General features: G+C 36.6%; 1 protein-coding gene across 29 annotated transcripts in view; it reads left to right on the forward strand.

The window, feature by feature from the left end:
* Window positions 1–24,605, forward strand: part of KMT2C (lysine methyltransferase 2C) — a 298,083-nt gene that overhangs the window by 184,135 nt on the left and 89,343 nt on the right. For 25 of the 29 annotated variants that reach the window (XR_003679677.2, XM_028489535.2, XM_028489534.2 and 22 more), the window contains 7 exons: window positions 45–158; window positions 1,060–1,137; window positions 2,787–3,490; window positions 11,457–11,576; window positions 13,820–13,936; window positions 20,064–20,165; window positions 20,708–20,812. Coding sequence is in view for 28 of the 29 variants with exons in the window: in XM_028489535.2 (XP_028345336.1) it covers window positions 45–158; window positions 1,060–1,137; window positions 2,787–3,490; window positions 11,457–11,576; window positions 13,820–13,936; window positions 20,064–20,165; window positions 20,708–20,812 (1,340 nt within the window). In the remaining variant the exon portion in view is untranslated. The remainder of the gene's footprint in view (window positions 1–44; window positions 159–1,059; window positions 1,138–2,786; window positions 3,491–11,456; window positions 11,577–13,819; window positions 13,937–20,063; window positions 20,166–20,707; window positions 20,813–24,605) is intronic. The other 4 variants (XM_028489537.2, XM_028489540.2, XM_028489557.2 and 1 more) reach the window with 2 other exon arrangements.

Here is a 24,605-nt window from a genome sequence, read left to right on the forward strand (position 1 = left end):
GAAAAACTCATTCTGAGCTAAAGAATAAATAATTTTCTGTTAAGATTGTAACAATGAAATGGAAGTTGAAGGCCCTGAGGACCACATGGTGTTTCTGGAGCAAGCAGTTAATAAAGATGTCGGTGGTCAGCAGCCCGCACCTGGAATTGTTCCAGATGGTAAGCATGTTTTTGGTGATGGATAGTCTATTCTCCGAAGAAAAAGTGTGTGTAGAGTGAATATGTGAACATCTGCAACTTTAGTACCCTAGATAAAAATAAGCTGAGACATAGTCATGTAGGAAATTATTTAGAGAGGAGCCTTTTTAAATAAAATAAACTTAAGACAGAAATTAATCAGGGAAAGGGCATGTATATATTGTATTAATAGTTCAGCTGTAATCTAGACTTACTCATAAATATATACTTTGTTTAGGGATCAAGTGATTTTCATTTAAAAGCAATTTCTTTCTTTAGTTATCTTTGTAATTACTAACTGAAGCTGTTGCTGATTGTGAGATGTTTCATGCTGAGATAATGAAAAATTCATTGTTTAGATCATGTAAGCAGTCCTGTTGAGGGTTATTTCAATGATATTTCAGTTAAGCTTTTTGCATTATTGGTAATGGCTATTATTGTACTTGAGGATCTGGAATTAATGAGAGACCAGGTTTGGGGAAAACTACTTATTAAATTTAATCTTGGTCTCAAAGTCTGTGGGATTGTATGTGATACTGTGTTATATAGGTTGAATGTATACATAAAAAGCCCTTGAGATAGTTTGAGGTTAAGTTTATATTTAACAACTCTCATTAAAAATTATACTTCATAAAGTTATAAAGTGAAGAAAAATAAGACAAAGCTATATAATAATCTTATAGTACATAATCAGATTCCTTCCATATCCGGTTTCATTTCCATATCCTACTTAACAAACGAATAGTAACAGGATGTTTTATGCTTATATTTGAAATTGGAATTCGGCAGAAGGATAAATACCTTACTCAAATTACTGTTGAGAAAGCAGTGTTAGAGGAGTTTGGACTCCTTGCTGGAGATTCCATAAGTGTGTTATTCACAGCAGCTCACATCCGTACCGGAGAGCAGCAGAGGAGTGACCCACCCGAAAGTCGTGGCACGCGTGGACTTCTCATTGCTGGTAGGCAACATGGTCATATTGCCTAATTTGATTGATTTACAGCATAACACCTTTATGGTTGCTATGCGATTCGAGTCATTGTCTGCTAAGGTGACTTTTCTTCGGATTAGAGATGAATTGTTTACTGTTGCTATACTCACCTGACGGTAGTGCAGTCTGTGGTTAGGTGATCCTCTTCTGGAACACCATTGGCAGTGGATTTCTGAGGCAGAAATAGAGCGTGTTTGCGCTTTTACCTTAATCCTTCCTGCCTAGCACAGAGGAGAAAGAACATACTTGTGTTCTGAGTGTGTATTGCAAATGTTCCTCTTTGCCAGTGAGACTTGAGGTAGTCGGTCTGCTATTATGAGCACGTAATTTAGGCATCATATAGCATTAAGACTGTTTTACTTGAGTCACTCAAATGGTGATACTTTGGGTTTTAAACCATAAATGTTCACTTCATTTATATGTATTTTCTGTTTCAAAAGTCCATTTTTTATTACTTTTAAAATATTAAAGTATTTTTGAAGCACTTTTGTGTTTAAAAATAATTTAGTATGATCAGATATGTTATTTGATGTTTTTTTTCCTTTTCAACTATAGTCTTTGAATAAAGCAGGAGTGAGAAGTGAGATTTCATTTTGATATAAGAACATATATAAATTTCAAGCACCATGGTGAATAGTAAATAAGGAAATTAGTGTCTTTATTAATGTACCTAAGAAATTACCTTGATGGCATTTGAAATAAGTGCTTTTTATCATCAGTGGTCTTACTTAATAGAGCCACTTAGGGCCCATGTCAATTGGACCTCTAACCTTACTCTTAAGTAATATTGGGTTAAAGTTTTAACTTAATAGTACCCTGATTTAAAATTTAGTAGTCAGTGACTATAGATACTTCTGATATCTAGTTATTTTTATTGATTTGCTAAGATAAGTCTCTCTGGTTATAGATGATGAGGAAGAACAAGAATTATATCCAAAAAAATGTATTGATTGTGTTAGCATGTATGGCTAAGCGAAATAAGTCTTTTCTATCTATGGTCATCACGTATTTGAGTCTACAGAAGTTTTGTTAACATCTTGTGTCGGCTTATTGCAAAATTCTTTGTATTCTAGACTAATCTTTACTTTTTTAATTTGGACACATCATGTAATATCACTGAGCCTCATTTTCCTAGTTGTGAAATGAGTTTAACTTCACCTACAAAATTTTAAATCCTCTTGTAAGTGACCAGACTGTAAAACATCATATATAATGGTTATATTAGAAATTAATTCTATTTTAATATTCTTACCAGAAATTACCTTAAACTCTGGGGATCCCATTAAGGTAGTGTTCTTGTAGGTTTTCTGGTCTGATCGGTGACTGATTCTGATCCATAAACCCTGCTCTCTTTTGGCCTTTACTAAACTTGATAATTGCCTTATTGCCTTTCTTGATGAATACCTTCTGACTTAAGGCATGGTTTTAAGCAAAAGTATGTTTTGGATCCCCACCCCCCCACCCGCCCCCCGCCAACTTTTTTTTTTTCTACCCAAGCCTATTATTTTTAAGCCATAGAGCTACAGACATGTAAGACATTAATGTTTTATAGCTAGTCATAGTTAGAAATTTTAAAATTCATAGGTACATTAACATAATAGATATTCGAAATTTTATAGAATCATCCCAAGATAAAATGAATCCTGAACTGGAAAATCAGATTTCTCGAGAAGTTGATAGTGAAGAAATGGAAATGCCTCCTAAAGTGGTACACACTTGCAGTGCAGATCAAAACGAGAACAAAATGGAAGTGACAGACGGCGCCGAAGCCCTTGCCCCCCAGGTCGCGGTGCAGCCGGGGGAAGTGCACTTGTTGGGGGGACCGAACGTGGCGGCGTCCCCAGAAGAATCCCGGCCTCCAGGGGTCAACAGTGAATCTGTCACTGTCCCGTCCCCGGGTGGGGAAGGTACGGCTTTATGTTCTAAGGCACAGTTGGCCATAGAAGGGGTACCAGAAGAAATGGAACAGAAAGAAAATCCTGAACCTTCTACCGCATTTATGGACTTCGAAGTGGCTCCTGCAATTGAGAGTTGTGTGAAAGATGGTGTATGCCAAGAAAGCAAATCTGTAAAATTACCATCTGAGACGGAGTCGTCATTTTCATCAGCAGCGGGCATAAGCAAGGCAAATGCGTCCTCCTCTCCAGCACTTTCTTCCGACTTGCCTTCCCACGACATGTTGCATAGTTACCCGTCGACTCCCAGTGCTTCTGCTGGAAACATCATGCCAACAACTTACATCTCCGTCACCCCCAAAATTGGCATGGGTAAACCAGCTATTACCAAAAGGAAATTTTCTCCTGGTAGACCTCGGTCCAGACAGGTATGGTGATTTTAATGATGTTGATAGAAAAGATGTTGGAGTGATTCTATAAAGTAAAAAAAAGTGTATGTGTAGCTTTGGTTTGGAGGGCAGCTTTTTCTCTTGAGGTGGAATGTAGATGTAATGTTGACTGATGTGTTTTGGCCCCTTAAAAAAAACATACTGTTAATGAAGCCTAGTTTATTAAACTTGAAGTGATCTTATTGGAATTTAAGTGCAACCTATTCGATTATAGTTTCTAATAGAAAACACTTTAAAGAAGTTTTTCGTTCTATGCCATAGTAACAGCAGAGACTTTCAAAAAAAAGTAAGGTTTTGGGTATAGTGTAATTAACATTTATTTTTCCCCTCAAGTATATTTGTTGATTGATATTATTCATTGTACATATTTTTAACTGCTTAAGCATCAGAATTTACCTAGAGTATCTTTCATGCAGGGGAATTTCTCATTTTGGTTTTTCTATTGATTGCTAACTTTCTGTGGGAGTTTTTTTAAAGTTAGGACTTATTTCAGTGGTTTTGTGAACAAAATTTTAGGATTATATTGTTGATCTTCAGGAAATGAAGGGAGTTCTTCCCATGATTGTTCTAAGTTGTGTGAATGTGAACTCTACCCTTTAAGGGTAAGTTCCAGATCTTCCTCAGTGGGATTTGAGTGAAACTGCAAAGCACAGTGAAGATAACTATAGCTAAGAATTATGTGTTCTACAAAATTTCTACTTTCTGAAGTTTTTCATAAAATAGCAAGATATCAAACAGTGCGAAAGTGTTTAGTCACAATAATAATTTGGAGTTTTAAGTCTCATGATATAAATTGCTTTCAGTGATTAAAGTTTAACTTTTTATAGGAATAATAATATCTTGATCGTCTAATTTTGGAATTGTGAGACCAGTAAAAAAGTTAAATCAAACTTTATTTTAATGTGAAAATTATAGTCTCCTACGTGATATTTATTTTCTATTCTACCAAGAGAGATTTTTCTTCTCAAACTAGTTCTCTTCATCCTTAGTTTTTTCTTTTATTTTCCTTTTCTTTTTTTGAATAGCATATACTAATTGTGTAGTTTTGGCTCTGAAAAGAGTTTAGCAATGGAAATTTGAATCTCAAATTTAATTTTGGTTCAGACATTTACATTCTTTAAGGATATTGCATCATAAATATTCCTGTTAAATTTTACTGGTATCTCTCCTTATTTAGAGACTTCTGCTCCAACTGAGAAGCCATTACAATTATTTTTCTGTTGACCTATGTTCCAAAATAGTGTGGGTATTTTTGTATGTGTGTGAGTGTGTATGTACATATTTTTTTTTCTTCCAAGTTCATCCCATTTTACATGAGCCGTGTCTTAATATTTGTTACTGTTACTACTTGTGCTATGTTCTCTTTTCAATCGTGGTAGTCTTCTCCTTTCTATGTAGCCGCTACTGTCTGATTACGACCTCACAATTTGCTGCTAATCTCACAAGCAGCTGGTAGGCCGTGTTTTACCTCCCAGTTTTGTTTTAGTTGTATAGGAAACAACTTTCACTTGGTGATTCAGAGCTTGTTGATACATTGCTTTGCTTTTGTGGAGAGTATGCATTGGATAGAACAAGATACCTTATTTGTATCATCTTATTTTATGGGAAAATATTTAATGAAATCACATGACCATGATCTACTTCAGACACTCATGTACTAATTGCTCTCATGATAATATTGAAAGTTTTTGTTAAATCTTCTATGAAATATATTTTCTTAGAAACATTTTCTTGAAGTATTCTTAAATATTTAAAGAAAATTTCATAGAGAAAACATAAGTACTCTTAAATATATTTTGATAACTTTCAAATGCTAAGAATTTTTTCTTCATTTTACCTTTCCACCTTTGTTGTTGTTGTTGCTAACATCATATATGTGGAGAGCTTACGAATTTACATAAGTTCCAAGACTGACATCTATTGAGAGGTTCTCATAGAGAAGGTGAAATTTCTTCAGTAGAGTAGGTTTCCAAAAATAGTACTTCATTAGATTATAACCACTTTGCCATTGCGTTGTGAACTGAATTTCTTATTTTCCATCAATTTAAGTAGTTTATTAAGAACCCTAGAATTTTATAACATACTTGTGAATTGCAATAGCATTTTAAATGAAGTGTCTCGAATTAACATATCAGTTTCATAATCTGTTCCTGTGAGAGCAAAACAGGCCTCCAGTGGTGAGCTGTAGAGGATTATAGTTTTGTTAACAATTAATTACAAGTAAGCAATTCCTCCCTCCCTGCCTCCCTCCCTCCCTCCCTTCTCTTTCTTCCATTTCTGGTTTCTAAACGTAAACCTTTTAGTAAGAAGCACTGTTGGCATTTTTGGGGGTTGGTTTGTTTTTGCTTTTAAAATTAAAACAGGCAGATCGGTGAATCATGTCATCCAAATAAAGAGAGATTCTGTTCTTGATAAATTATTTCATATCCAGCTTTTAACTAAAATAAATTTTAATTTTGAAGTACTGCTTTATATAATGTATACATAATGATATTCATTAAAGGAAATCACTCTAGTAGTTGTAATTGTCTATTCCTGGATACCTATGAGGTAAACCTACATACTGATACTTTGTCTTAGAGCCTGTCAAAAAAGGTTTCATTAGTAAATAGGTAAATATTCTCTATTGTTTATGAGGAATAAAAGTTGTAGAGTAGATGCCAACAGTGATTTTCCCACATACCTTCTAGTCTAAACACTATGTGGCATTTTATAAAAGTGACTTTTAAGAAGCCTATTTTGTATTATTTATATATATTTGTACTGTAATTAATTGATCCTGGGAAAGTGATTAATATAAATTCAGCATGAATATTTCCATAGTGCAGTTGTTTGGCTTCAAAGCCTTATTCTTCCATTACTGTCTGTGGGACACCAAGCAAGTTACCGTGTGAACTCTCTTGGTTTCTTCATCCATAAAACTACATCAGATGGTTGTTAGAATTTAACGATAACACCTATAAACTCCCTGACACATAGCAAACGGTAGTGCTGTCCTGCTTTCTTTCTTGATTTGCAGGATAATGCAGATATTATGTGAAAATGGAGACTTGAGAAGGATGTAATGTTCATGTGTTAAATTTGGCTGTGAAGTGGTGGTCCTGAAACCCATCACGTTGACTCATAACTATTTCTAAGGAAATGTGCCAGTGAAAATAGCTGCAGGCCTGACCAAGTCAAACACTGGCCACAGTAAATACAAGATGTAGTAGGTTTTCAAGTTCAGTGCCACATAGTGGTCGCACAGATTTTAGAACTAAACTGCCTATTTAATTATTCTCTGTGTGATACAGGCTGCAGTAGAGGAAACCACAGGGTACTGTGGGAAAGCAGAAAGGGCAAGAGGAAAAACTACTCAGGCTTACAGGCTTAGGCATGTTTTCTGGGAGAAATGTCTAAACCATTGCTACTCAAAATGTGACCTGCGGACCAGGAATATCAATATCACCTGGAAGTTTGTTACGTGGAATCTCAGGCCCCACCTTAACTTGAGTGAACATGTCTATTTTAAGGAGATCCCCATGCAGCCTGAAGTCCAAGAAGCACTGCTCTAAACCATTGAGAAACTGTAGTTTTCATCCTAAAAAAATGTCTAGCCTTTGGGATGTCAACCTACAACACATACAGATCAGAAGTATCATACATACCTCTTAGTTTTCTTGTGCCTGTTACATTTTTTAAGCCATTACTAAAACGATTGCTAGCACCAGCCAAATTCACTTTCTTAAATTACTGAGGGCTAAAGCTGGCAACAGCTCTTTCTGTACGTATATAGTTTATCTCTTATCAAATCACTCTCAGGACTAAATTTCTTGTTCTGTTTGATGTTGAACTCAGTTTTGTATATGACTTATTTATGTTAAAAGAATTCTGTGAGTCATAAAAAAATGAATTGTTTGCTACAGTAGCTGTAATGTACATGAGTGAATGTATGTACCAAAAAGACAAACTATAAATGCTTGTGTTTTCAGTTTCTCTTACTAATTGTCCTCCTTTCTACTCTTCGTTTCACTGTTTTCACTTTCTCTAAATCAAACTCACCCATTAATAGCAATCTTGGTTTTGCATAGTATGTAGGGAGAGGAGGGGGTGGACTTAGGACTTGGCGGTGTGAATCTGCCCAGGAGACATACTTTACCTTCTCTGGCCACGCTTTAAACTGATTCAGTAGAATTGGATACTCGTGGACCCTAATCATGACATTGATCATATTTAACAGCCAGTAACAGGGTTTGACTTCTAATAGAAAGTTGCCCATAATGGCCTACCCTCCACCTGCCATTATTGTCCCATTTCCCTATTCCCACAGTCCTTGTAACAGCTTTGTAATTTTACTAGGTTGATAAATTCACCTGAGAAATTGGCCTCAAAGCAAAAAACTGAATACCAAATTTAAACAGTAATAATTGTTGTTGGAATCGAATTCAGTCTCTGCCAAATAGTATTTTAAAAGTTTCTGTGGCATTTGAGAACAAGTTGGTTCTGTTTAGAGCTCTTTGTAACTTAACTTCTCCTGATGGTTACATTTTTTAACCCCCCCCCCCTTTTTTTTTTCCAGTTTGTAGATAGTTTAAGAGTAACAGTGCGTGGAATAGGTTGGTAATTTTTTAATAGGTGAAGAAGTCCAAGATTCTAGGCTACAACTGATGGAATTAGTGTGTTTCATATCACAGTACAGTGTTTATTGATGCATTTATGAATACATGCATGCAAAAATGCTCAGTAGAAAAAGTAGACGTTCAGTAAGTGCTGAACAGAAGGCTTACTTAACATAGCAGTGAACGAAAAGAGCAGAGTGTCTGCCATCAAGCTTACACTCCAGTGGCAATAGATAAATACAAGTGCGCTAAAGTAAAACCAAGTGTACCAACGGTGTAAACCGTGTTACAGTAGATGGGCAAGCTAACCTCTTGTGAATGGTCTGCGTAAATTCTTTTTGATCAAAGCTGAGATCTGAAGGGTAATTTATAACTACAGTTGATAATTACATCAGTATTTTAGTTTTAAGGTCTAAAGAATATATTAGGTAATTTCTTCTTTGTGAAAATACCTAAGTGTAATAATTTTCTTCATTTCCTATAAAATCGCATGTGCTCTGCCTTCCAGTGCCTTATGATAACATACTTATTAAAATTTGTAATTACCCGCGCTTTTATTGTATGCGCTTTTCATAGCAGTTGAATGGTTGTCTTAATTATCCCTGAAGTAGCATCTAGACATTCTTAATCTATAGAGCCCTTCATTTTGTTCATCCATGTTATATGAAGTGTGAATGCTGTTTGAAATGAGCTATAATTTTGGCATCAAAGCTAACTTATAAATTATGAATAAATGTTATTTTAGAATATGACTTTTTATGGTATACTTTAAGAACTATCTACTGATATACCATTAAACGATCTACCAAAAGGAATTTAATATGTACACTAGCCAGATATCCTCAGAGAAAAACACTGCATGGAAACGTTGAGGGAACGAGGTTTAGATATCTCTTGCTCTCACTCTCTACCACTAAATACCGATAAACAGTAGAACAGATGACCCCATATTGTGTTCAGTATGCAGATGCTAAAGGTGTTGTAAAGGAGACGTGGTTCACTTGAAGTGCCAGGGAAGACCTCTTTGAGGAGGAAGTATTTAAGGCCTGAAGATTCTGGAGATGCCAACCAGTGGACAGGCGGTGTAGTTCTGAGTCGGTAGGTCCCCATTGTTGAAGAGCTCGGCGTGTGTGAAGGATGGCAAGGAAGCCAGGGTAGCTAGGGCATATCGACAGTGCGAGATGCCACAAGATGGAACTGAAGAGAGGCAGTAGGAAAGGTTTGAGTTTTAAGTGTTACTGCGGAGCTATCAGAGGGTTTGGAATAGGGCAGGAGAGTCTTGCTTGGTCACATTTACATTTTTTAGGAGTCCCTCTGGCTGCTGTGGGGGGAAAGGCTTGAGGAGGTGCAGGTGAGGAAGAAGCATAAAGAGAAGTAGACCTTTGCAGCAGGCTAGCTGAGAGGTGGTGCCGGCGGTGGGAGTGCAGAGAAACAGAATGACCAGAGACAGAACTTGAAGAGAGAATGTGCTGAATTTACCGATGGTTTGGATCAAAGGAGTGGTGAGAGAGAGGATTGAAGGGGCAGAGGAGAGTGATGAGAGAAAAGAACAGGTCTAATGACTCCCAGTTTTCTGACTCGGACTGGAATCCATTTCTAAAGATGGGGGAAAATTGTGAGTTGGAACTCGTTAAGGGAGAGATTTTAGACGTAGTAAACTGGAGAGGTTTTGTGTGACAAAATGGAAGTACTAAGAAGGAAGTTGAAAATCATAACTCGGAGCTCTCAGAACATGTTAGAACTAGAAATGTGAATTTGGGGAACAACAACATCCAAGATGGTGTTTACAGCCCTCATGGTGGATAAGATCACTTAGGACAAGACTACACAGAGGAGAGTGGTCCAGGCTTCTGCCCTGGTAAACACTGGGGCTTTAGAGGTCAAGTGGAGGAAGAACTCACACGGGAGGCTGAGAAGGGTCAGTGAAGGAGGGCAGAGAAACAGTCACTGATGTGCTGCACAGAGCCCAGCAGAACTGTAAGTAGATGTTGACAGTGAAATGACAATAGAGAAATTGCTTTTGTCAGCGCAGAGGTTACAGAAGACCCTGGACACAGTAGGAAAGAAGACAGGTGTGGACGTAGATGCAAGGTGATCTGTTAGTGGGAAAGGGATTTGTCAGGTGAAATCAGCATGGCTATTAGCTGAGCAGAGGGTAGGTTAATTAAAGTGAAACCAGTCTCTCCCTGTGTGGTCTTTCTCAAAATACTTGTTATTTCATTAACTATCTCCTCCCCAAAGGATAGTCAGGTTCTTATTTCTAGTTATTTAAATTCCCTGGTGGTATTTTAATGTGATTAACAGGCTACTTACTACTTGTTAGTTTGTTAGTGTTCTAGAAACCTGGTAAGTACTGTTTCTTGTCTTTAGTTTTGATCATTTACTTGGTAAAATTATAGCATGCTTTGTTGAATTGTCTAATTCCAAATAGGTTCTGTATTGTTTGACTTTTGTGTTTAAAATGTTATCTTTGTGGAGTAAACGTTTTTCTTTATGCTGTTCAGCATCTTCATCAGATTAGCTCAGGTTATTGCTGAACGTGGTTATCTGGAAGCAAAATGTCTTAGTTTTATCTTAACTATTTTACTAAGTACTGTTTCTCATATAAATAATCAGATACATCAGGCATTTTAATTTGCAAATTTAGGACAATTTGCTTTAACATTTTTCTACTTTGCAAATTAGTTCCTTGGATGTAATCCAAGTGTAGTAGTCCCCTAAATTAAAAATAAAAATCAAAACCCACAACTAATGGTCACTGAAGGAAGAGTAATTAAATGTTAGGATTATAATGGTATTTGCATCTTATGGTTACAAACTGACTTTCCACATTTTAAAATGAATGTGTCTGTTGATTGTTCATGTTTCTGACTGCGTGTTTTGGCCTGCTGTTTTGGTGGTTTATAGCAAGAAGTATACGTAACATTCTTTAAGTTTATTCTTTTCTCCTTTCCGGTAGAGTGACAGTTGTTAGAAGAAAATAATCCCCAAATAGTTTCTTATAGTTTTAATTCTTAAAGTTTGATTGACATTTATTTATATCTTGGTGCTGTAATTGCAGTTCATGAGTCAATGTTTATGTCATAAAAACCTTAATTTTTAACACGTTTCATTGTACTGATGTTTCAACCAGAATAAAACATTTAATGTAAATTGTAGCTACAAACATTTAAGTATAAAGTCACTGTAAGTGATAAGCTTATTTTCCTTACTACCTTGAAGCAATCTGTCCTAAATTTCCATACGTCTGCATTTGTTTTTGCTGTTCTAAAATTCCTTAGTTGCTGGCTTTGACCTTTTATGTTGCGGAGTTTTATACATCTATTTTCTCACCTGCCATATCCTAGGGGGCTTGGAGTACCCATAATACAGTGAGCCCACCTTCCTGGTCCCCAGACATTTCAGAAGGCCGGGAAATTTTTAAACCCAGGCAGCTTCCTGGCAGTGCCATTTGGAGCATCAAAGTGGTAAATAAAATTGCATTTACATTCGTATATCGTTTCTTTCTGGTTGGTTTTGTCCGAGTAGAAGTTAAGAATTAAACCTTTCTTTTCTAGATAAATAGCTTAGTTTCCAGAGCCACTTTTTAAATCTAAAATTTTTAATATGAAGAAGCAATGTGCTTGCCTTTAAAAACCTGGACTAGGAGGAAATTAAATTGCCATTTTACTTGACTGATCTTAAGTGTAAATTTTCAGTACCCTTTTTTATGGTGGCTTCCTTTTATGTTGTAATTACCAGTATTTCTACGGGGGAAATCCTTGTCACATAGGCTATAAAGTAATTAAAGACTTGTTCATCATATCATAAAATTTTGTTGCTTAGAAAAGAACAAAAGAAAAGCTACATTAATTTATTATGTACTAATGGAGAAGAAATAGCAGAATTGCAGCAGATTTCATTGTCTGTTAATAATCTAAAAACTATAGGATCTCTTTTTCATGTCACTGGTGGATGACTCTGTTAGTCCTCGAAGTAAGTTAAGTAGTCTGATGCATTTTGAAGGTGAAAAATTAATTTGAAAAAGTGTTAATCATCTGAGAAGTTAAAAATTTTTCCTGACTAGAGAAGACAGACAGTATTCTTCATCTTCTATGTTTAATATAATTCTGGAATAAGGGTTTTTAATTTAGACTAATTAAGGATTTCAAAGGAGTTCTAGATTCTGCTTTCCTATTTTCTATCACCGTTGGAAGAACTATTTTTCAACTCACTCTGATAGCATGCAAGGTGTTGAAAATGGAAATATTAATTGGAAGAGTTAAAGAGGTCTTGTTTGACCATTTTGAAGCATATACCACTGACTTTCACTTATTCTTACCTGTGTCATTGGATGTTGAGGAAAAATAAATTGAGGGATTGCTGTAGTCTTAATTCAGTCACTGACTTTTAAAAAATCTTTTATACCTGTTGAAAAACAACAAGAAAAACTATCCAATTCAACACTACCCTGTCCCTTGTTCAGAGAAGCTCAGGATCTGAAGGAAAGGAGCTTAAGAGGATAAGGAGAGGCAGCTGGAAAACTGGAAGTTGGCTTACTAAAACTGAAGGAACAAAAGCCCCCCTTCCCTTTTGTTCACGTGTGTCTTTTTGGTGCTCACAGTATAACCATAAATTGCTGACTTGGAGGGCATTCTGCCAAATAGGTAATGTGTTTCAAACTGCTGCAGGTGACCTCAGCTGAAGATGTCACATATTATTTACCTTGTTAGGGAAAACAAAATCAGGATTTTCCTGAGCATTTTAGTAATCTTAAATATACATAGCACAAGTAGGTGTAGATGCCAGGTTTTTTCAGGTAGTAATACCTAAGTCGGAGAAGAAATAAGAAAACAGCAACACAAAACCTTAGTGCTTATTTGTTAAAATGTCAGGGAATTCAACATATTTTCCCATAGAATTTTTTCTTGTGTGAAAATGCAGATAAATTATTTCCCGTTGAAGTAATTATTATCTAGGTGATTTAAAGCAAGCCTTTTAATTTTTCATCAGCTTTCCTGTATGGTCAGGTATTGAACGGTTAGAGGAGATTGACCGCTTTCACGACAGAAAAAATACTGTTGCACGTAGTAAAAATGAGCTTTCGTGCAACGTAGCGGTGCAGAATAGTGATTAAGAGAGGTCACTGGAGCCAGGCTTGCCAGGTGTCTGACTTGGCACAAGTTACTTAACCTTTTTATTCCCCAGTGTACTTAACTCTGAAGTGGGGATGATAAAATAGTATTGACCTATCAGATTGTTGAGAGTAACAAGTGCTTCGAGCAGTACCTAATAAGTACTCAGCATATGATAACTATTAATATCAATAGAATTACAAGAAACCAGTTAGCGAGAGAGCCCTTCCTCATACTTGCTCTATAATACAATACAATTTGTTGCGCCTGAAAATACCTGAATAGAGCTGTGGCTTTTCCCGCCACCTAGGATGTAGGATTGGGAATCGGAAATACAGTGCCAAGGTTTGCTGTTGCAGGGCATTCACGGTGACAGACCCAAGTTTGATTCTAAGGTTGTAGATGTTTAAGTCGTAGAATACATATTGAAAGACGCAAATAATAAGCCTGGTCTCTTACTATTTATCATCTGATTAGGATAAAAAGGAGAAGCAAGTATTTGTGTAACATTTAATAAGACGGTTTATCTCACATTTTGGATTTAAAATTCTTTTGGGCTTTTACAGAATGCTGACTTTTCCGTATCTGTTGTGTAGGGCCGGGGGTCAGGATTTCCAGGAAAGCGGAGACCTCGTGGTGCGGGACTGTCAGGACGAGGCGGCAGAGGCAGATCAAAGTTGAAAAGTGGAATCGGGGCAGTTGTGTTACCCGGGGTAAGGCCCACTCCCTTTACATTTGCTACAGTCTTTAATGTGTCAGCTGACGATGATCAGCTCATTTGTACCAAATGACTTAGATTCTAAGAGTCACATAAACAGGCTAAAATTTTTATCTCCATTTGCATTTCTTTTTAAACCTCTGGTGAGGTTTTCTTTTATATTTTCTACTTTCTCATCCCTTTTTTCTTACCTTCCTCTTTGACTCTGATCTTTCTTCTCCAGAATCCAATATGCAATATATTTGCTCTTCCATTAAAACTCCTGTTATATTCTTGAGTTTATTTGAAGAATTTAATTACGTTGGTGTTTTAAATTTTTGATTGTAGGTGCTCTCAGTGTTGTAATATGGTTTACAGAAAAAATTAGAAATGTTGTCGATTGGTATGGACTCTAAAGTGCTGAAGATTTTATGACCGTCTTTGACATATTTGAATTGAAGATTGATAACTGTATGGTCAGGGGCACATCATGAGGCTTTATTTAAATGTGTATTGAAAAAACTGCGTTTGGCAAATAATAGCAAATATTTCCTGCAGTAACTACTATTTTACCCATACCCTGTTTTTCAGATTCTAATTGTCACGTTAAGTTCAGGATACAGGTGGGATTGTTCAGTTTGCTGCTGTTTTTCAGATTCTAATTGTCATGTTAAGTCCAGGATACAGGTGGGATTGTTCAGTTTGCTGCTAAAGGAGTAAGGAAACTTGGATTCTGGTGGTTTTTTTTAAAGCAAGTCCCTCCCTCCCTCCCCACTCCCCGAATTAATAGGCTTATTGAGGTAAAATTGATATAAAAAAAGGTACAGATACTTGAAGTGTACAGTCTCGTAGGTTTTGACACGTGTACACCGTTGAAAACCACACTACAGTTAAGAACATATTAGGCCCGCAAAGTTTCTTTCTGCCCCTCTGAAATCCCTTTGCCTTCCTTCCTGCCTTACCCCCAGGCAATGACTGATCTGATTTCCATTACTGTCGATGAGTTTGCATTTTCTGGAGTCTATGTAAGTGGAATCATGCTGATTGTACTCTTTTTGATATGATTTATTTCACTCCACATAATTATTTTGATATTAATGCATGCTCTTGTATGTGTTAACAGTTCATTTTTGTTGTTGGAAGAGCATTCCACAGTATGGATGTGCCGCAGTTCGTCTATCTGTTCACCTATTGAGGGACTTTATGTTTGCTTCCATTTTTTGGCTATTAGAAATAAAGCTGCTCCAAACTTTTATATATAAGTTCACCTGTGGATATGTTTTCTTTTCTCATGGGTAAACATATAGAAATGGAATGGCTGGATGTATGGTAGGTATATGCTTAGCTTTTAAAGAAAAGGTTGGTTTTCAAGTTGGGTGTGACATTTTATATTTGCAAGAATGTATAAGGTTCCATTTCCTCCACATACTCACCCACATTTGGTATGGCCAGTCTTCCTAATTTTAGCCATTGTAACAGGTATGTTAAGAGTATCTGACTTGCGTTTCTCTAATAACTTGTGATATTGATCAGCTTTTTTAGGTGCTTACTTGCTATCTGTATATCTTCTTTGATAAAGTCACTCTTCAGATCTTTAATACATTTTCCAAAATCGAGTATTTTTAAAAAAATTTATTTGTTTTTATTTTTGGCTGTGTTGGGTCTTCGTTGCTGCGCACGGGCTTTCTCTAGTTGCGGCGAGCGGGGGCTACTCTTCGTTGTGATGCACAGGCTTCTCATTGCAGTGGCTTCTCTTGTTGCGGAGCACGGGCTCCAGGCACGCGGGCTTCGGTAGTTGTGGCTCGCGGGCCCTAGAGCGCAGGCTCAGTAATTGTGGTGCACAGGCTTAGTTGCTCTGCGGCATGTGGGATCTTCCCAGACCAGGGCTCGAACCCACGTTCCCTGCATTGGCAGGTGGATTCTTAAACACTGCGCCACCAGGGAAGCCCAAAATTGAGTAGTTTTTTAATTAACTGAGATTTCTTTATGTATTCTGGACACAAGCTCTTCATCCTATATATGATACGCAAATATTTTCTTGCATTTTTGGGTTTGTCTTTGCATTTTGTTAACTGTGTCTTTCACAGAGCAGTTGATTTAATTTTGATGGAGTCCAGTTTATTAATTTTTTTCTTCTGTAGATTGTGCTTTTTGGTGCCGAGAAATACTTGTGTCACCCAAGGTCACAAAGATATTCTATGTTTTCTTCTAGAAAGGTAGTACATTTAGATCTATAATCCAATTTGAGTTTTTTTAATGTATGGTATGAATAAGGATGGAAGTTCTCTTTTTTTTACATACTGAGTAGCCGGTTGTTTTAGCACTGTTTCTCTGCATTGCCTTTCATCATTCTTGAAAATTAGTTATATTTGTGGATCTATTTTTGGAATCTCATGCTATACGATTGCTCCATTTCTTTAGGCCAGTACTGCACTATTTTGATCCTACAACCGTATTAAACTCCCTTATTCTAATTGCTTATTTGTAGAATCCATTGGGTTTTCTACATAAACGATCATGTTGTCTGCAGATAACGTTTTACGTCTTTCTTTTTAATCTGGAGTCCTTTCGTGTCTATTCTTTATTGCATTTGCTCTGACCTTCAGTATAGTGTCGAACAGAAGTGAAGAGCTCAGGTAACCTTGTTTTTGACCTTGAGGAGAAAGCATATAGTTTTTCATAATTAAGTATGGTGTTAGCCTTAGTTTTTTTTTAATAGACATCCTAAATCAGTTTGAGGAATTTCCTTTCTATTAATAGTCTGCTGAGATTTTTTTTTTTTTAATTGGGAGTAGGTGTCAAAAGTAGATTCTGTCAAATGTGCTTTTTTTGGCTTTTGTAGAGATGATCATGTAGCTTGTTTGTTGATAATGTGAGTTACATCTTTATGTGTGTGTGCTAAAGCAATCTAGCATTCCTGGGTTAAGCTACTTGGTCGTGATGTTGGATTCAGTTTGCTAAAAACTTTAGACTTTTTATATCTGTGTTCATGAGGGATGTTGGTCTATAGTCTTATTTTCTTACCATGTCTTTGGTTTTCATATCAGCATAATTCTGGCTTCATAGAATGATTGGGAAATATAGTTTGCTCTTCAATTTTCTAGAAAAGTTATGTAGTGTTGGGAATTTCTTTCTTATATTATTTATAGATAGACTCATTAGTGGAGCCATTTTGGCCAGGAGTTTTCTTTATTGGAAGATTTTTCAACTACAGATTCAATGTCTTTCGTAGGTCTAGGGCTATTTAGGTTATCTGTTCTTTCTTGCATGACTTTGTCTTTTGAGGAATTTGTCTGTTTCATGTAGGTTGACAAATCTGTTCTTCTAGAATGGGTAATAGTGTTCCTTTACTGTCCTCTTGAATTGGTAGTGACGTTCCTCATTCCTGTTATTGGTAATTTGTGTCTTTTCTCCATTTTCCTGATCAGTCTTGCTTGAGGTTTATCAATTTTATTGACTTTTTAAAAAAATTGTATTGACCTTTTTTGAGCCAGCCTTTGCTTTCATTCATTTTTCTGTATTTTTTCCTACTTTCTATTCCATTGATTTCCACTCTGATCTTTATCCTTTCCTGTTCTCTCACTTTGAGTTTAATTTGCTCTTCTTCTTTTTGTTTTCTTTTTTGTGTCCCTGCTTGGAAATGCCCAACTTATGAGGTTTAGGTTAGAGCTTTCTCTTTTCTTTGGCTTATATCTGTGGTTCAGGAAAATAAAACTTTTGTAACCTTTAGAACAGATCAGACTGATATCTGTGCCGGGAACAATAGTGCATACTTTGTCAAAGATTGCCTTTGAGGTAGATTTTATTTTTCTAACAGTTTCAAGATCATGAAATAAAGTATGAAATGAAAACAATGTGTCACTAAGCTAGATGATAGTGTTTTCTTTCTTACATGTACGAATTGCTATTTTTAAAAAATCTTGATTTTTCAGCACTCTCCCGTCCCCCTGCTTGATTTAGGGGATACTTCAGCTTTCTACTACAGACTTTGTTTCTGGTTGATACAGGGAATACTGTGTTCTATCCTTGTTTTTCAGTTTAACAGAAGCATTCTCTGGGTAAATTTTCCTTTGAAAATAAGAATAACACTAATACAATTTGTGAGCTACTTACTACGTGTTACCCAGTTGTAAGACCTGTTTTGTGTTCCCGTGTTGGAGATGGGGAGGTAGAAATGGATACTTACTTCAATATATTGAATACTTTTGTTACCTATATTCTAGCTGTTTCAGTCATGTATTTTAATGATGTTCTCAATGTATCATTGGTCCTGTGTTTGAATTACTGATTATTCCATCCACTCTTGGTAGGCACTTAATTTATTACTGATGGAATGATTATTTTACTTTTATGAATCATCTTGTTTGACTGAAAGCTAACTTTGGGATATACATATAACATATGGATACATTTCCTCAGTTTAAAAAATTAATATTTTTTAGATAGATGGAAGTTTGGTCTCCTGGTTGAGTCCTGATTTTCTCCCTTTCACCAGTTTTGGGCATTTACATTTTAGGTTGATCCATATGACATTGCCAACATCCAACCCCCTTTGACCTGTGAACAGCAATTTCTTATGCTTCAGCCTATGATGGGTGGCCATAAGGCAGGCATGTAATTGTTCTGTGTATTTTTATACCATAGTGCCCTAGCTCGTGTATTACTCTGCAGCTTATTTTTCACCTCAACAGTGTAGCATGTGATTTTCTTCATGGAAATCCGTACAGATTTCTGCCTTGCTGTTTTTTAAATGCTGCATAATTTTTCATAGTTTGGATTTTTCCTAGTTTTAGTCATTCCCTAGTGCTGACCAGTTAGGTTGCTTACAGTTTTCCCATGTTGTCTTTAGGCCTTTGTGACTATAAATTGCTTTTATTGTTTACTATTGTAAAACCATAGAACTGTCCATTAAAACTGCATTTAAACTCTTTTGCATTGAAAAATTTTATTACTGTAATATACTCCTATTTATTGATAGTCTTCTTTCAGTTGTTCCTCAAGAACCGTAATTCTGTTACTTTTTATTTTGACTCTAACCTATTGTGTTTCAGCTCAGTTCTTCCAAGCTATGTTGTAAGCTTTTAAAGCAAAGAGAATTTATAGTTCTGGCGTTGGCTTCCCCATTCTCTTTTTTAGCATCTAATTGAGAGCTTTTTTTCATGATAAGCACTCTGGAAATAGTTATTAATAAGCCAGCGTGTACTTAGTTGATTTGGTCAGATTTAACCAAGTCCAGAATTGAACGGCTATGGTTGATAATCCTTTGGCTAAGACCGAGATTATGATAAGTTATTCAAAATAATTATATTCTAAAACACTGCTGCCCCCAAAGAAATATGTGAACCATATATGCAATTTAAAACTTCCTGGGGAATTCCCTGATGGTCCAGTGGTTAGGACAATGTGCTCTCACTCCCAAGGGCCAGGGTTTGATTCCTGGTTGGGGAGCTAACAGCCTGCAGGCCATGTGGCACAGCCAAAAAATAAACAAATTAAAACAAACAAACAAAAAAACTTCCTAGTAGCTACATTAAAAAAAGAGAGAGGAATAGGTGAAATTTAATTTTAATTTATATCTTTTGACCCAGTATATCCAAAATAGTATCATTTCAACATGTAATTTATAAAATACACAGAATTATTTGACCTATATTTACATTCTTTTTTGTTTGATACTAGGTCTTTAAAATCTGGTGTGTATTTTATACTTACAGCTTTATACACACCTCAACTTGCTCTACCCCCATTGCAGGTTTTCAGAGTCACTAAAATGGAATGATGGGGGGGTGTGTGTGTGTGTACGTGTGTGTGTGTGTACACCCATACATAAGTATACACACCTACAATTTTTTTGTTTCTTGATTAGAATTTCTGGTTAATCAGTCTTACTAAAGACCTATTTATGTTTTCTCACTTGCTGATCTATGGGGCTTGTAGCTCTGAAGAAACAAGTGAATTTTTAAAATGCCATAATTTATACTTTAATAGTAGTATCTTGGTAATAATAATCGAATTTGGAATTGTTAGTATAGTCTCTGGCAAAAAAAGTTGTATTTTAAACATGAGTCTTCTTAAGATTTTCAGTCAGGTATAATACAGGTGAAAAATATAACTTCACATTTTGTGTATTTTGCTTTTCATAGGTGTCTGCTGCAGATATTTCATCAAATAAGGATGAAGAAGAAAACTCTATGCACAATACAGTTGTGTTGTTTTCTAGCAGTGACAAGTTCACTTTGCATCAGGTTTGAACTAAATTATTTGTCTTCCACTTAAAAAAAAATTAGTTCATCAATTAATGGCTGAGTTGCATCTTTGTTGCTGGGTGTGGGCTTTCTCTAGTTGCGGCGAGTGGGGGCTACTCTTCCATGTGGTATGCGGGCTTCTTATTGCAGTGGCTTCTCTTGTTGTGGAGCATGGGCTCTAGGCATGCGGGCTTCAGTAGTTGTGGCTCGCGGGCTCTAGATCGCAGGCTGAGTATTTGTGGCGCACAGGCTTAGTTGCTCCGCGGCACGTGGGATCTTCCCAGACCAGGGCTCGAACCTTTGTCCCCTGCGTTGGCAGGAGTATTCTTAACCACTGCGCCACCAGGGAAGCCCTGTCTTCCACTTTTGAACTCCTCCTAGCCCATTTCTACTTTATCCCATATGTACTGCAGTCATTTAATATTTAGCTCTAGAGCTATAACAACTAAGAAGGTGCTTTATAAAAATTATAAAATTAGTATATTGGTGTAGTCTTAGTTTGGTCTCGAATTTAAAATACGTTAATGTGTTCTTAATTTCAGGATATGTGTGTAGTTTGTGGCAGTTTTGGCCAAGGAGCAGAGGGAAGATTACTTGCCTGTTCTCAGTGTGGTCAGTGTTACCATCCATACTGCGTCAGTATTAAGGTAAGTACACTTAGATTTAAATATTAATGTAAATATGTTTCACGTTAACAAAAATGTATTGAGATTTGATTTGATTAGTATCATGCTGCTTCCAGTTCTTAAAATTAATCAATTGTTGTTTGTTAGGATTATTATACATATGTGACAATATTTAAGTACTTTAAATATTAAAGTACACCCTCCACTTCACACCCCCCACCCCCACCCCCATCCCGCTCCTTCACTACCTTTTTGGAATCTCAGTTGTGTGCGAAATTGTGTGATGTTGTCCTCAGATCACTAACACCCTGTTGGGTATTTTTCCCCAATTGTTTTTCTTTCTGTGCTTGAGTATGTATAGTTTCTATTACGTTCCCAGAATGCACTGTTATTATGCAGTATCCAGTCTATTTTTAAGGCCATCCAGTGGGTTTTTTACCCAGATAGTTCTGTTTTTTAATCTCAGTTCCATTCTATAGCTTATACTTATCTTGTGGTTTAAAATATTTTCTTCATTATGTTTTTTGTTTCAAGTCCTTGAAAAGTTTATAATTGTCTGCTACTTCTGTCATCTCTGACATTTCTCATTGTATTAACTAATTTTTCATTTTGTAAATGTTTTACAGCGGTTTTTTTTAACATCTAGTAATTTTTGAGTGAATGTGGACATTGTGCATTGTGATAGTATATTATTGAGAGTCTAGATTTTGTTCCTTTAAAATGCAACGAGATTTTGTTGTGGTAGGCAGTTATTTGTGGATAAGTTTGAACCTTTTGACACTTCTTCTTAAGCTTTGAAGTGAGTCCACAGAGCCTTCACTCTGAGGTGGCTGTTCTTAAACTTTTTGGTCTTAGAACCCTTAACACTCTTAAATAGTATTGAGGACCCCAAGGAGATTTTGTCTGTGAAGATAATAATGATTGAATATTTACTGTTTTAGAAATTACAACTGAGAATATTTTAAAACACAAAAATATGCAGACACACCTTGTATAATGCCAATGCCAATGTAATGATGTTTTATACATCTTGTAGTGTCTACAAAACATCACAGAGTGAATTAAAGTGAATAGTTTGGATCACGCTTTCCTAAGTGCTGTTCTGGCACCAGGTTAATACTTGAGGCCTGGCCTTTATGAGGCCTCTGCTGAGTTCTCCCTAGACCTTCCCCTTTCTGCTCCCCGCAGGCCCCGTTCACCAGTGTCTTTTCAGTCTGACTGGCTGAGATTCAGATGTCTTCCAGCACTGTGTGCACGCTGATATTTATTACAGGTTCCCAGGAGCTCTTCTTTGCCCTGGTTTTGGGTCCCTGTGTGACCTCCTGGATGTGCAGCTTGGTGTTAGTCGAAGACTGAAGGGAAATACTGTGTAGATTCCTGGAGTTCTTTCTTACTGCTCCCTTCTTTCCAGTGCTCTGTCCTGCACGTTCCAACTGCCTCAGCCCCCTGAACTCCATCAGTGTGTCCTAAACTCAGTGAGCCCGTTGTACTTGCCTGGGCTCCTCCTTCCCTGGGGATCATTCTGGAAAATAAAATGGCTATAGGCAGAATATCATAGGACTCTCCTTGCTTGTTTCCCTCCTCTCAGAAAAAGTCTTACACTGCCTTTTGTCCAGTATCTGAAAACAGGTGTTTCATAAATTTTGCCCAGTTTTCTAGTGTTTTATGATGGGAGACAGGTCTTGTTTCAGTTATCCCATCGTAGTTGAAGCAAATATCCGTTAGACTATAAAACACATCTCTCATACCTTAGACATGATGCATGGATGGGCACCCTGAATAATATCTTGGTTCAAAGAGCTCTTAGAGATGAAGATAAAACCCGCTTCATATGAGGCAAAAAAGAGTGGATAGTAGAGCCCTGAAATCTGCACTAAGAGGGAATTTCAAAGAGGGGGGCGTGTATTGTTCAAATGTTGGAAATACCACAGAGAGGTCAAATGATAAACACGAGTACGTCATCTGGATTTGGGAGTGAGGTGTCTTGACTGACTGACTTGAGCAGTCTCGCTGGTGGCAGGCAGAGTGACCAGACCGTCGTGTGTTGAGGAATCGCTGTGAACTGAGGGACCTGAGAATTCGGCTGTAAAGGACCACAGACTGTGAAACAGGAAGACTTAGTAGGAGTGAAGATACATCATTAAAAAAATTCTCCTACTTGATCTTCATCTTACCTTTCTTCTAAGCCAGGGGTTGGTGAACTGCCCCACAGGCCAGATCTTGCCCACTGCCTATTTTTGTAAGTGAAGTTTTACTGGAACACAGCCGTGCTCTTTTGTTTACATATGTCTGTCGTGAGCTTCACACTACAGTGGCACAATTGTGTAGTTTAACATACTGCCTGGCCAGCGAAGTCTAGAATATTTATTATCCTGTCCTTTACAGAAAAAGTTTGCTGGCTACTGCTCTATGCTACCCTGCTCTTCCTACCCTAGGCTCTTTCTTCCATTTGGGTAAATAATATAACCTGATAATCTAAGACTAATGTAAACATATCAGTAGGCTAATCAAAGTAATAAATATACACGCTTAAGAAGCAAATGTCTTTAAGAGCCCTATGGTAACCGACCGACCCGTCTTCCTCTACCTCCACATCTGAGTCCTGTTCCCCACAACGCAACCCCTTCTTTCAGGTCCTTGATTTTGTAGTTAACTGTACAGCGCTAAGTAATATACTCGTGTTACTCCTTTATGTGTGTTAGATTTTGTTGACTTGCCTCTATAAATAAATAAATGCTGATTTAGCTCTTAAAATACACCTCCTGCCTTCTCCCAGTATAGTTGTTTTACTATATTTAGTTAATAAACAATGTTGGTTATGACTCCATACATGTTCACTGGAGATCTAAATCGTGTACTATGACTTTATTTTGTTTTTCATGGAGTTTTTAATAGCAAGAAGAAAATAATGATTCATGATTCTCCATTAGTTTTTATTTGTTTTTACCTACTGTAGAAGCATGATCGTATCAGATTATTTCAGCAAGTAACTGTTTTTCTGGGAAAGGCTTATTACCCCCTTCCACACTCTGCTTTTCCCTGTTCTGAGCTGGGCTGGTAGCTTCTAGGTCTGTTGCTCAGTTCTCATCCTTAAACATCTCTGGGCTGACGTCCTCTGTTGGGTTCATTGCTTTCTAGATCCCACGTCTTCCTTTTTCTTGGTATACACCCTCACTTTGTTCCTCATATCTCTTAAGTAACTTTATTACAAAGGGTACTTGGAAGCTGACTTTTGAGTCTTTGTCTGAAAGGCATTCCACTTTAACACTTAATTGCTTGTTTAGTTAGATTAAGGATTGTACCTTGAGAAATATTTTCCTGTAGAATTGGAAACTATTACACTATTTTAGCATCCAGAGTTGGAAAGTTTCTTGCTACTTTGATAGTTGTTCATTTATTTAACTCTTCTTTTCCTCTCAGGTAGTTTTAGGACCTTATTCTTCATGATCTTAATTTTTATTCTGTAACTTGACTGTTTGCTATTTTGTTATAACACTGGTTCTTTGTGGTCCTTTGTCCCTGTAGACTCTAGTCTTTTGAGATCTTTTAGTTTGTTCCAAATTCTTAATACTACACGATGTGGCTGTTTTCTGGAATTTATTAGAAGCGTAGAGATTCTCAAAGTTTTCCACTTAAGTTAGACCCTTGAGGCAAAGGAGAATAAGCAGAGGACTGAATATGAACTTAAGAAGTCCTAGCTTCTTAGCTTAAAATCCTCCAAGACCATAAAATGGCCTTGGGAACTCACGTTGTACCTTAATTGTCTTTGATTTTTTTTTTTTTTTTTTTTTTTTTTTTTTTTTTTTTTTTTGTG

This window comes from Physeter macrocephalus, chromosome 5 (genome assembly GCF_002837175.3).
Source record: "Physeter macrocephalus isolate SW-GA chromosome 5, ASM283717v5, whole genome shotgun sequence".
Lineage (NCBI taxonomy): Eukaryota > Metazoa > Chordata > Mammalia > Artiodactyla > Physeteridae > Physeter > Physeter macrocephalus.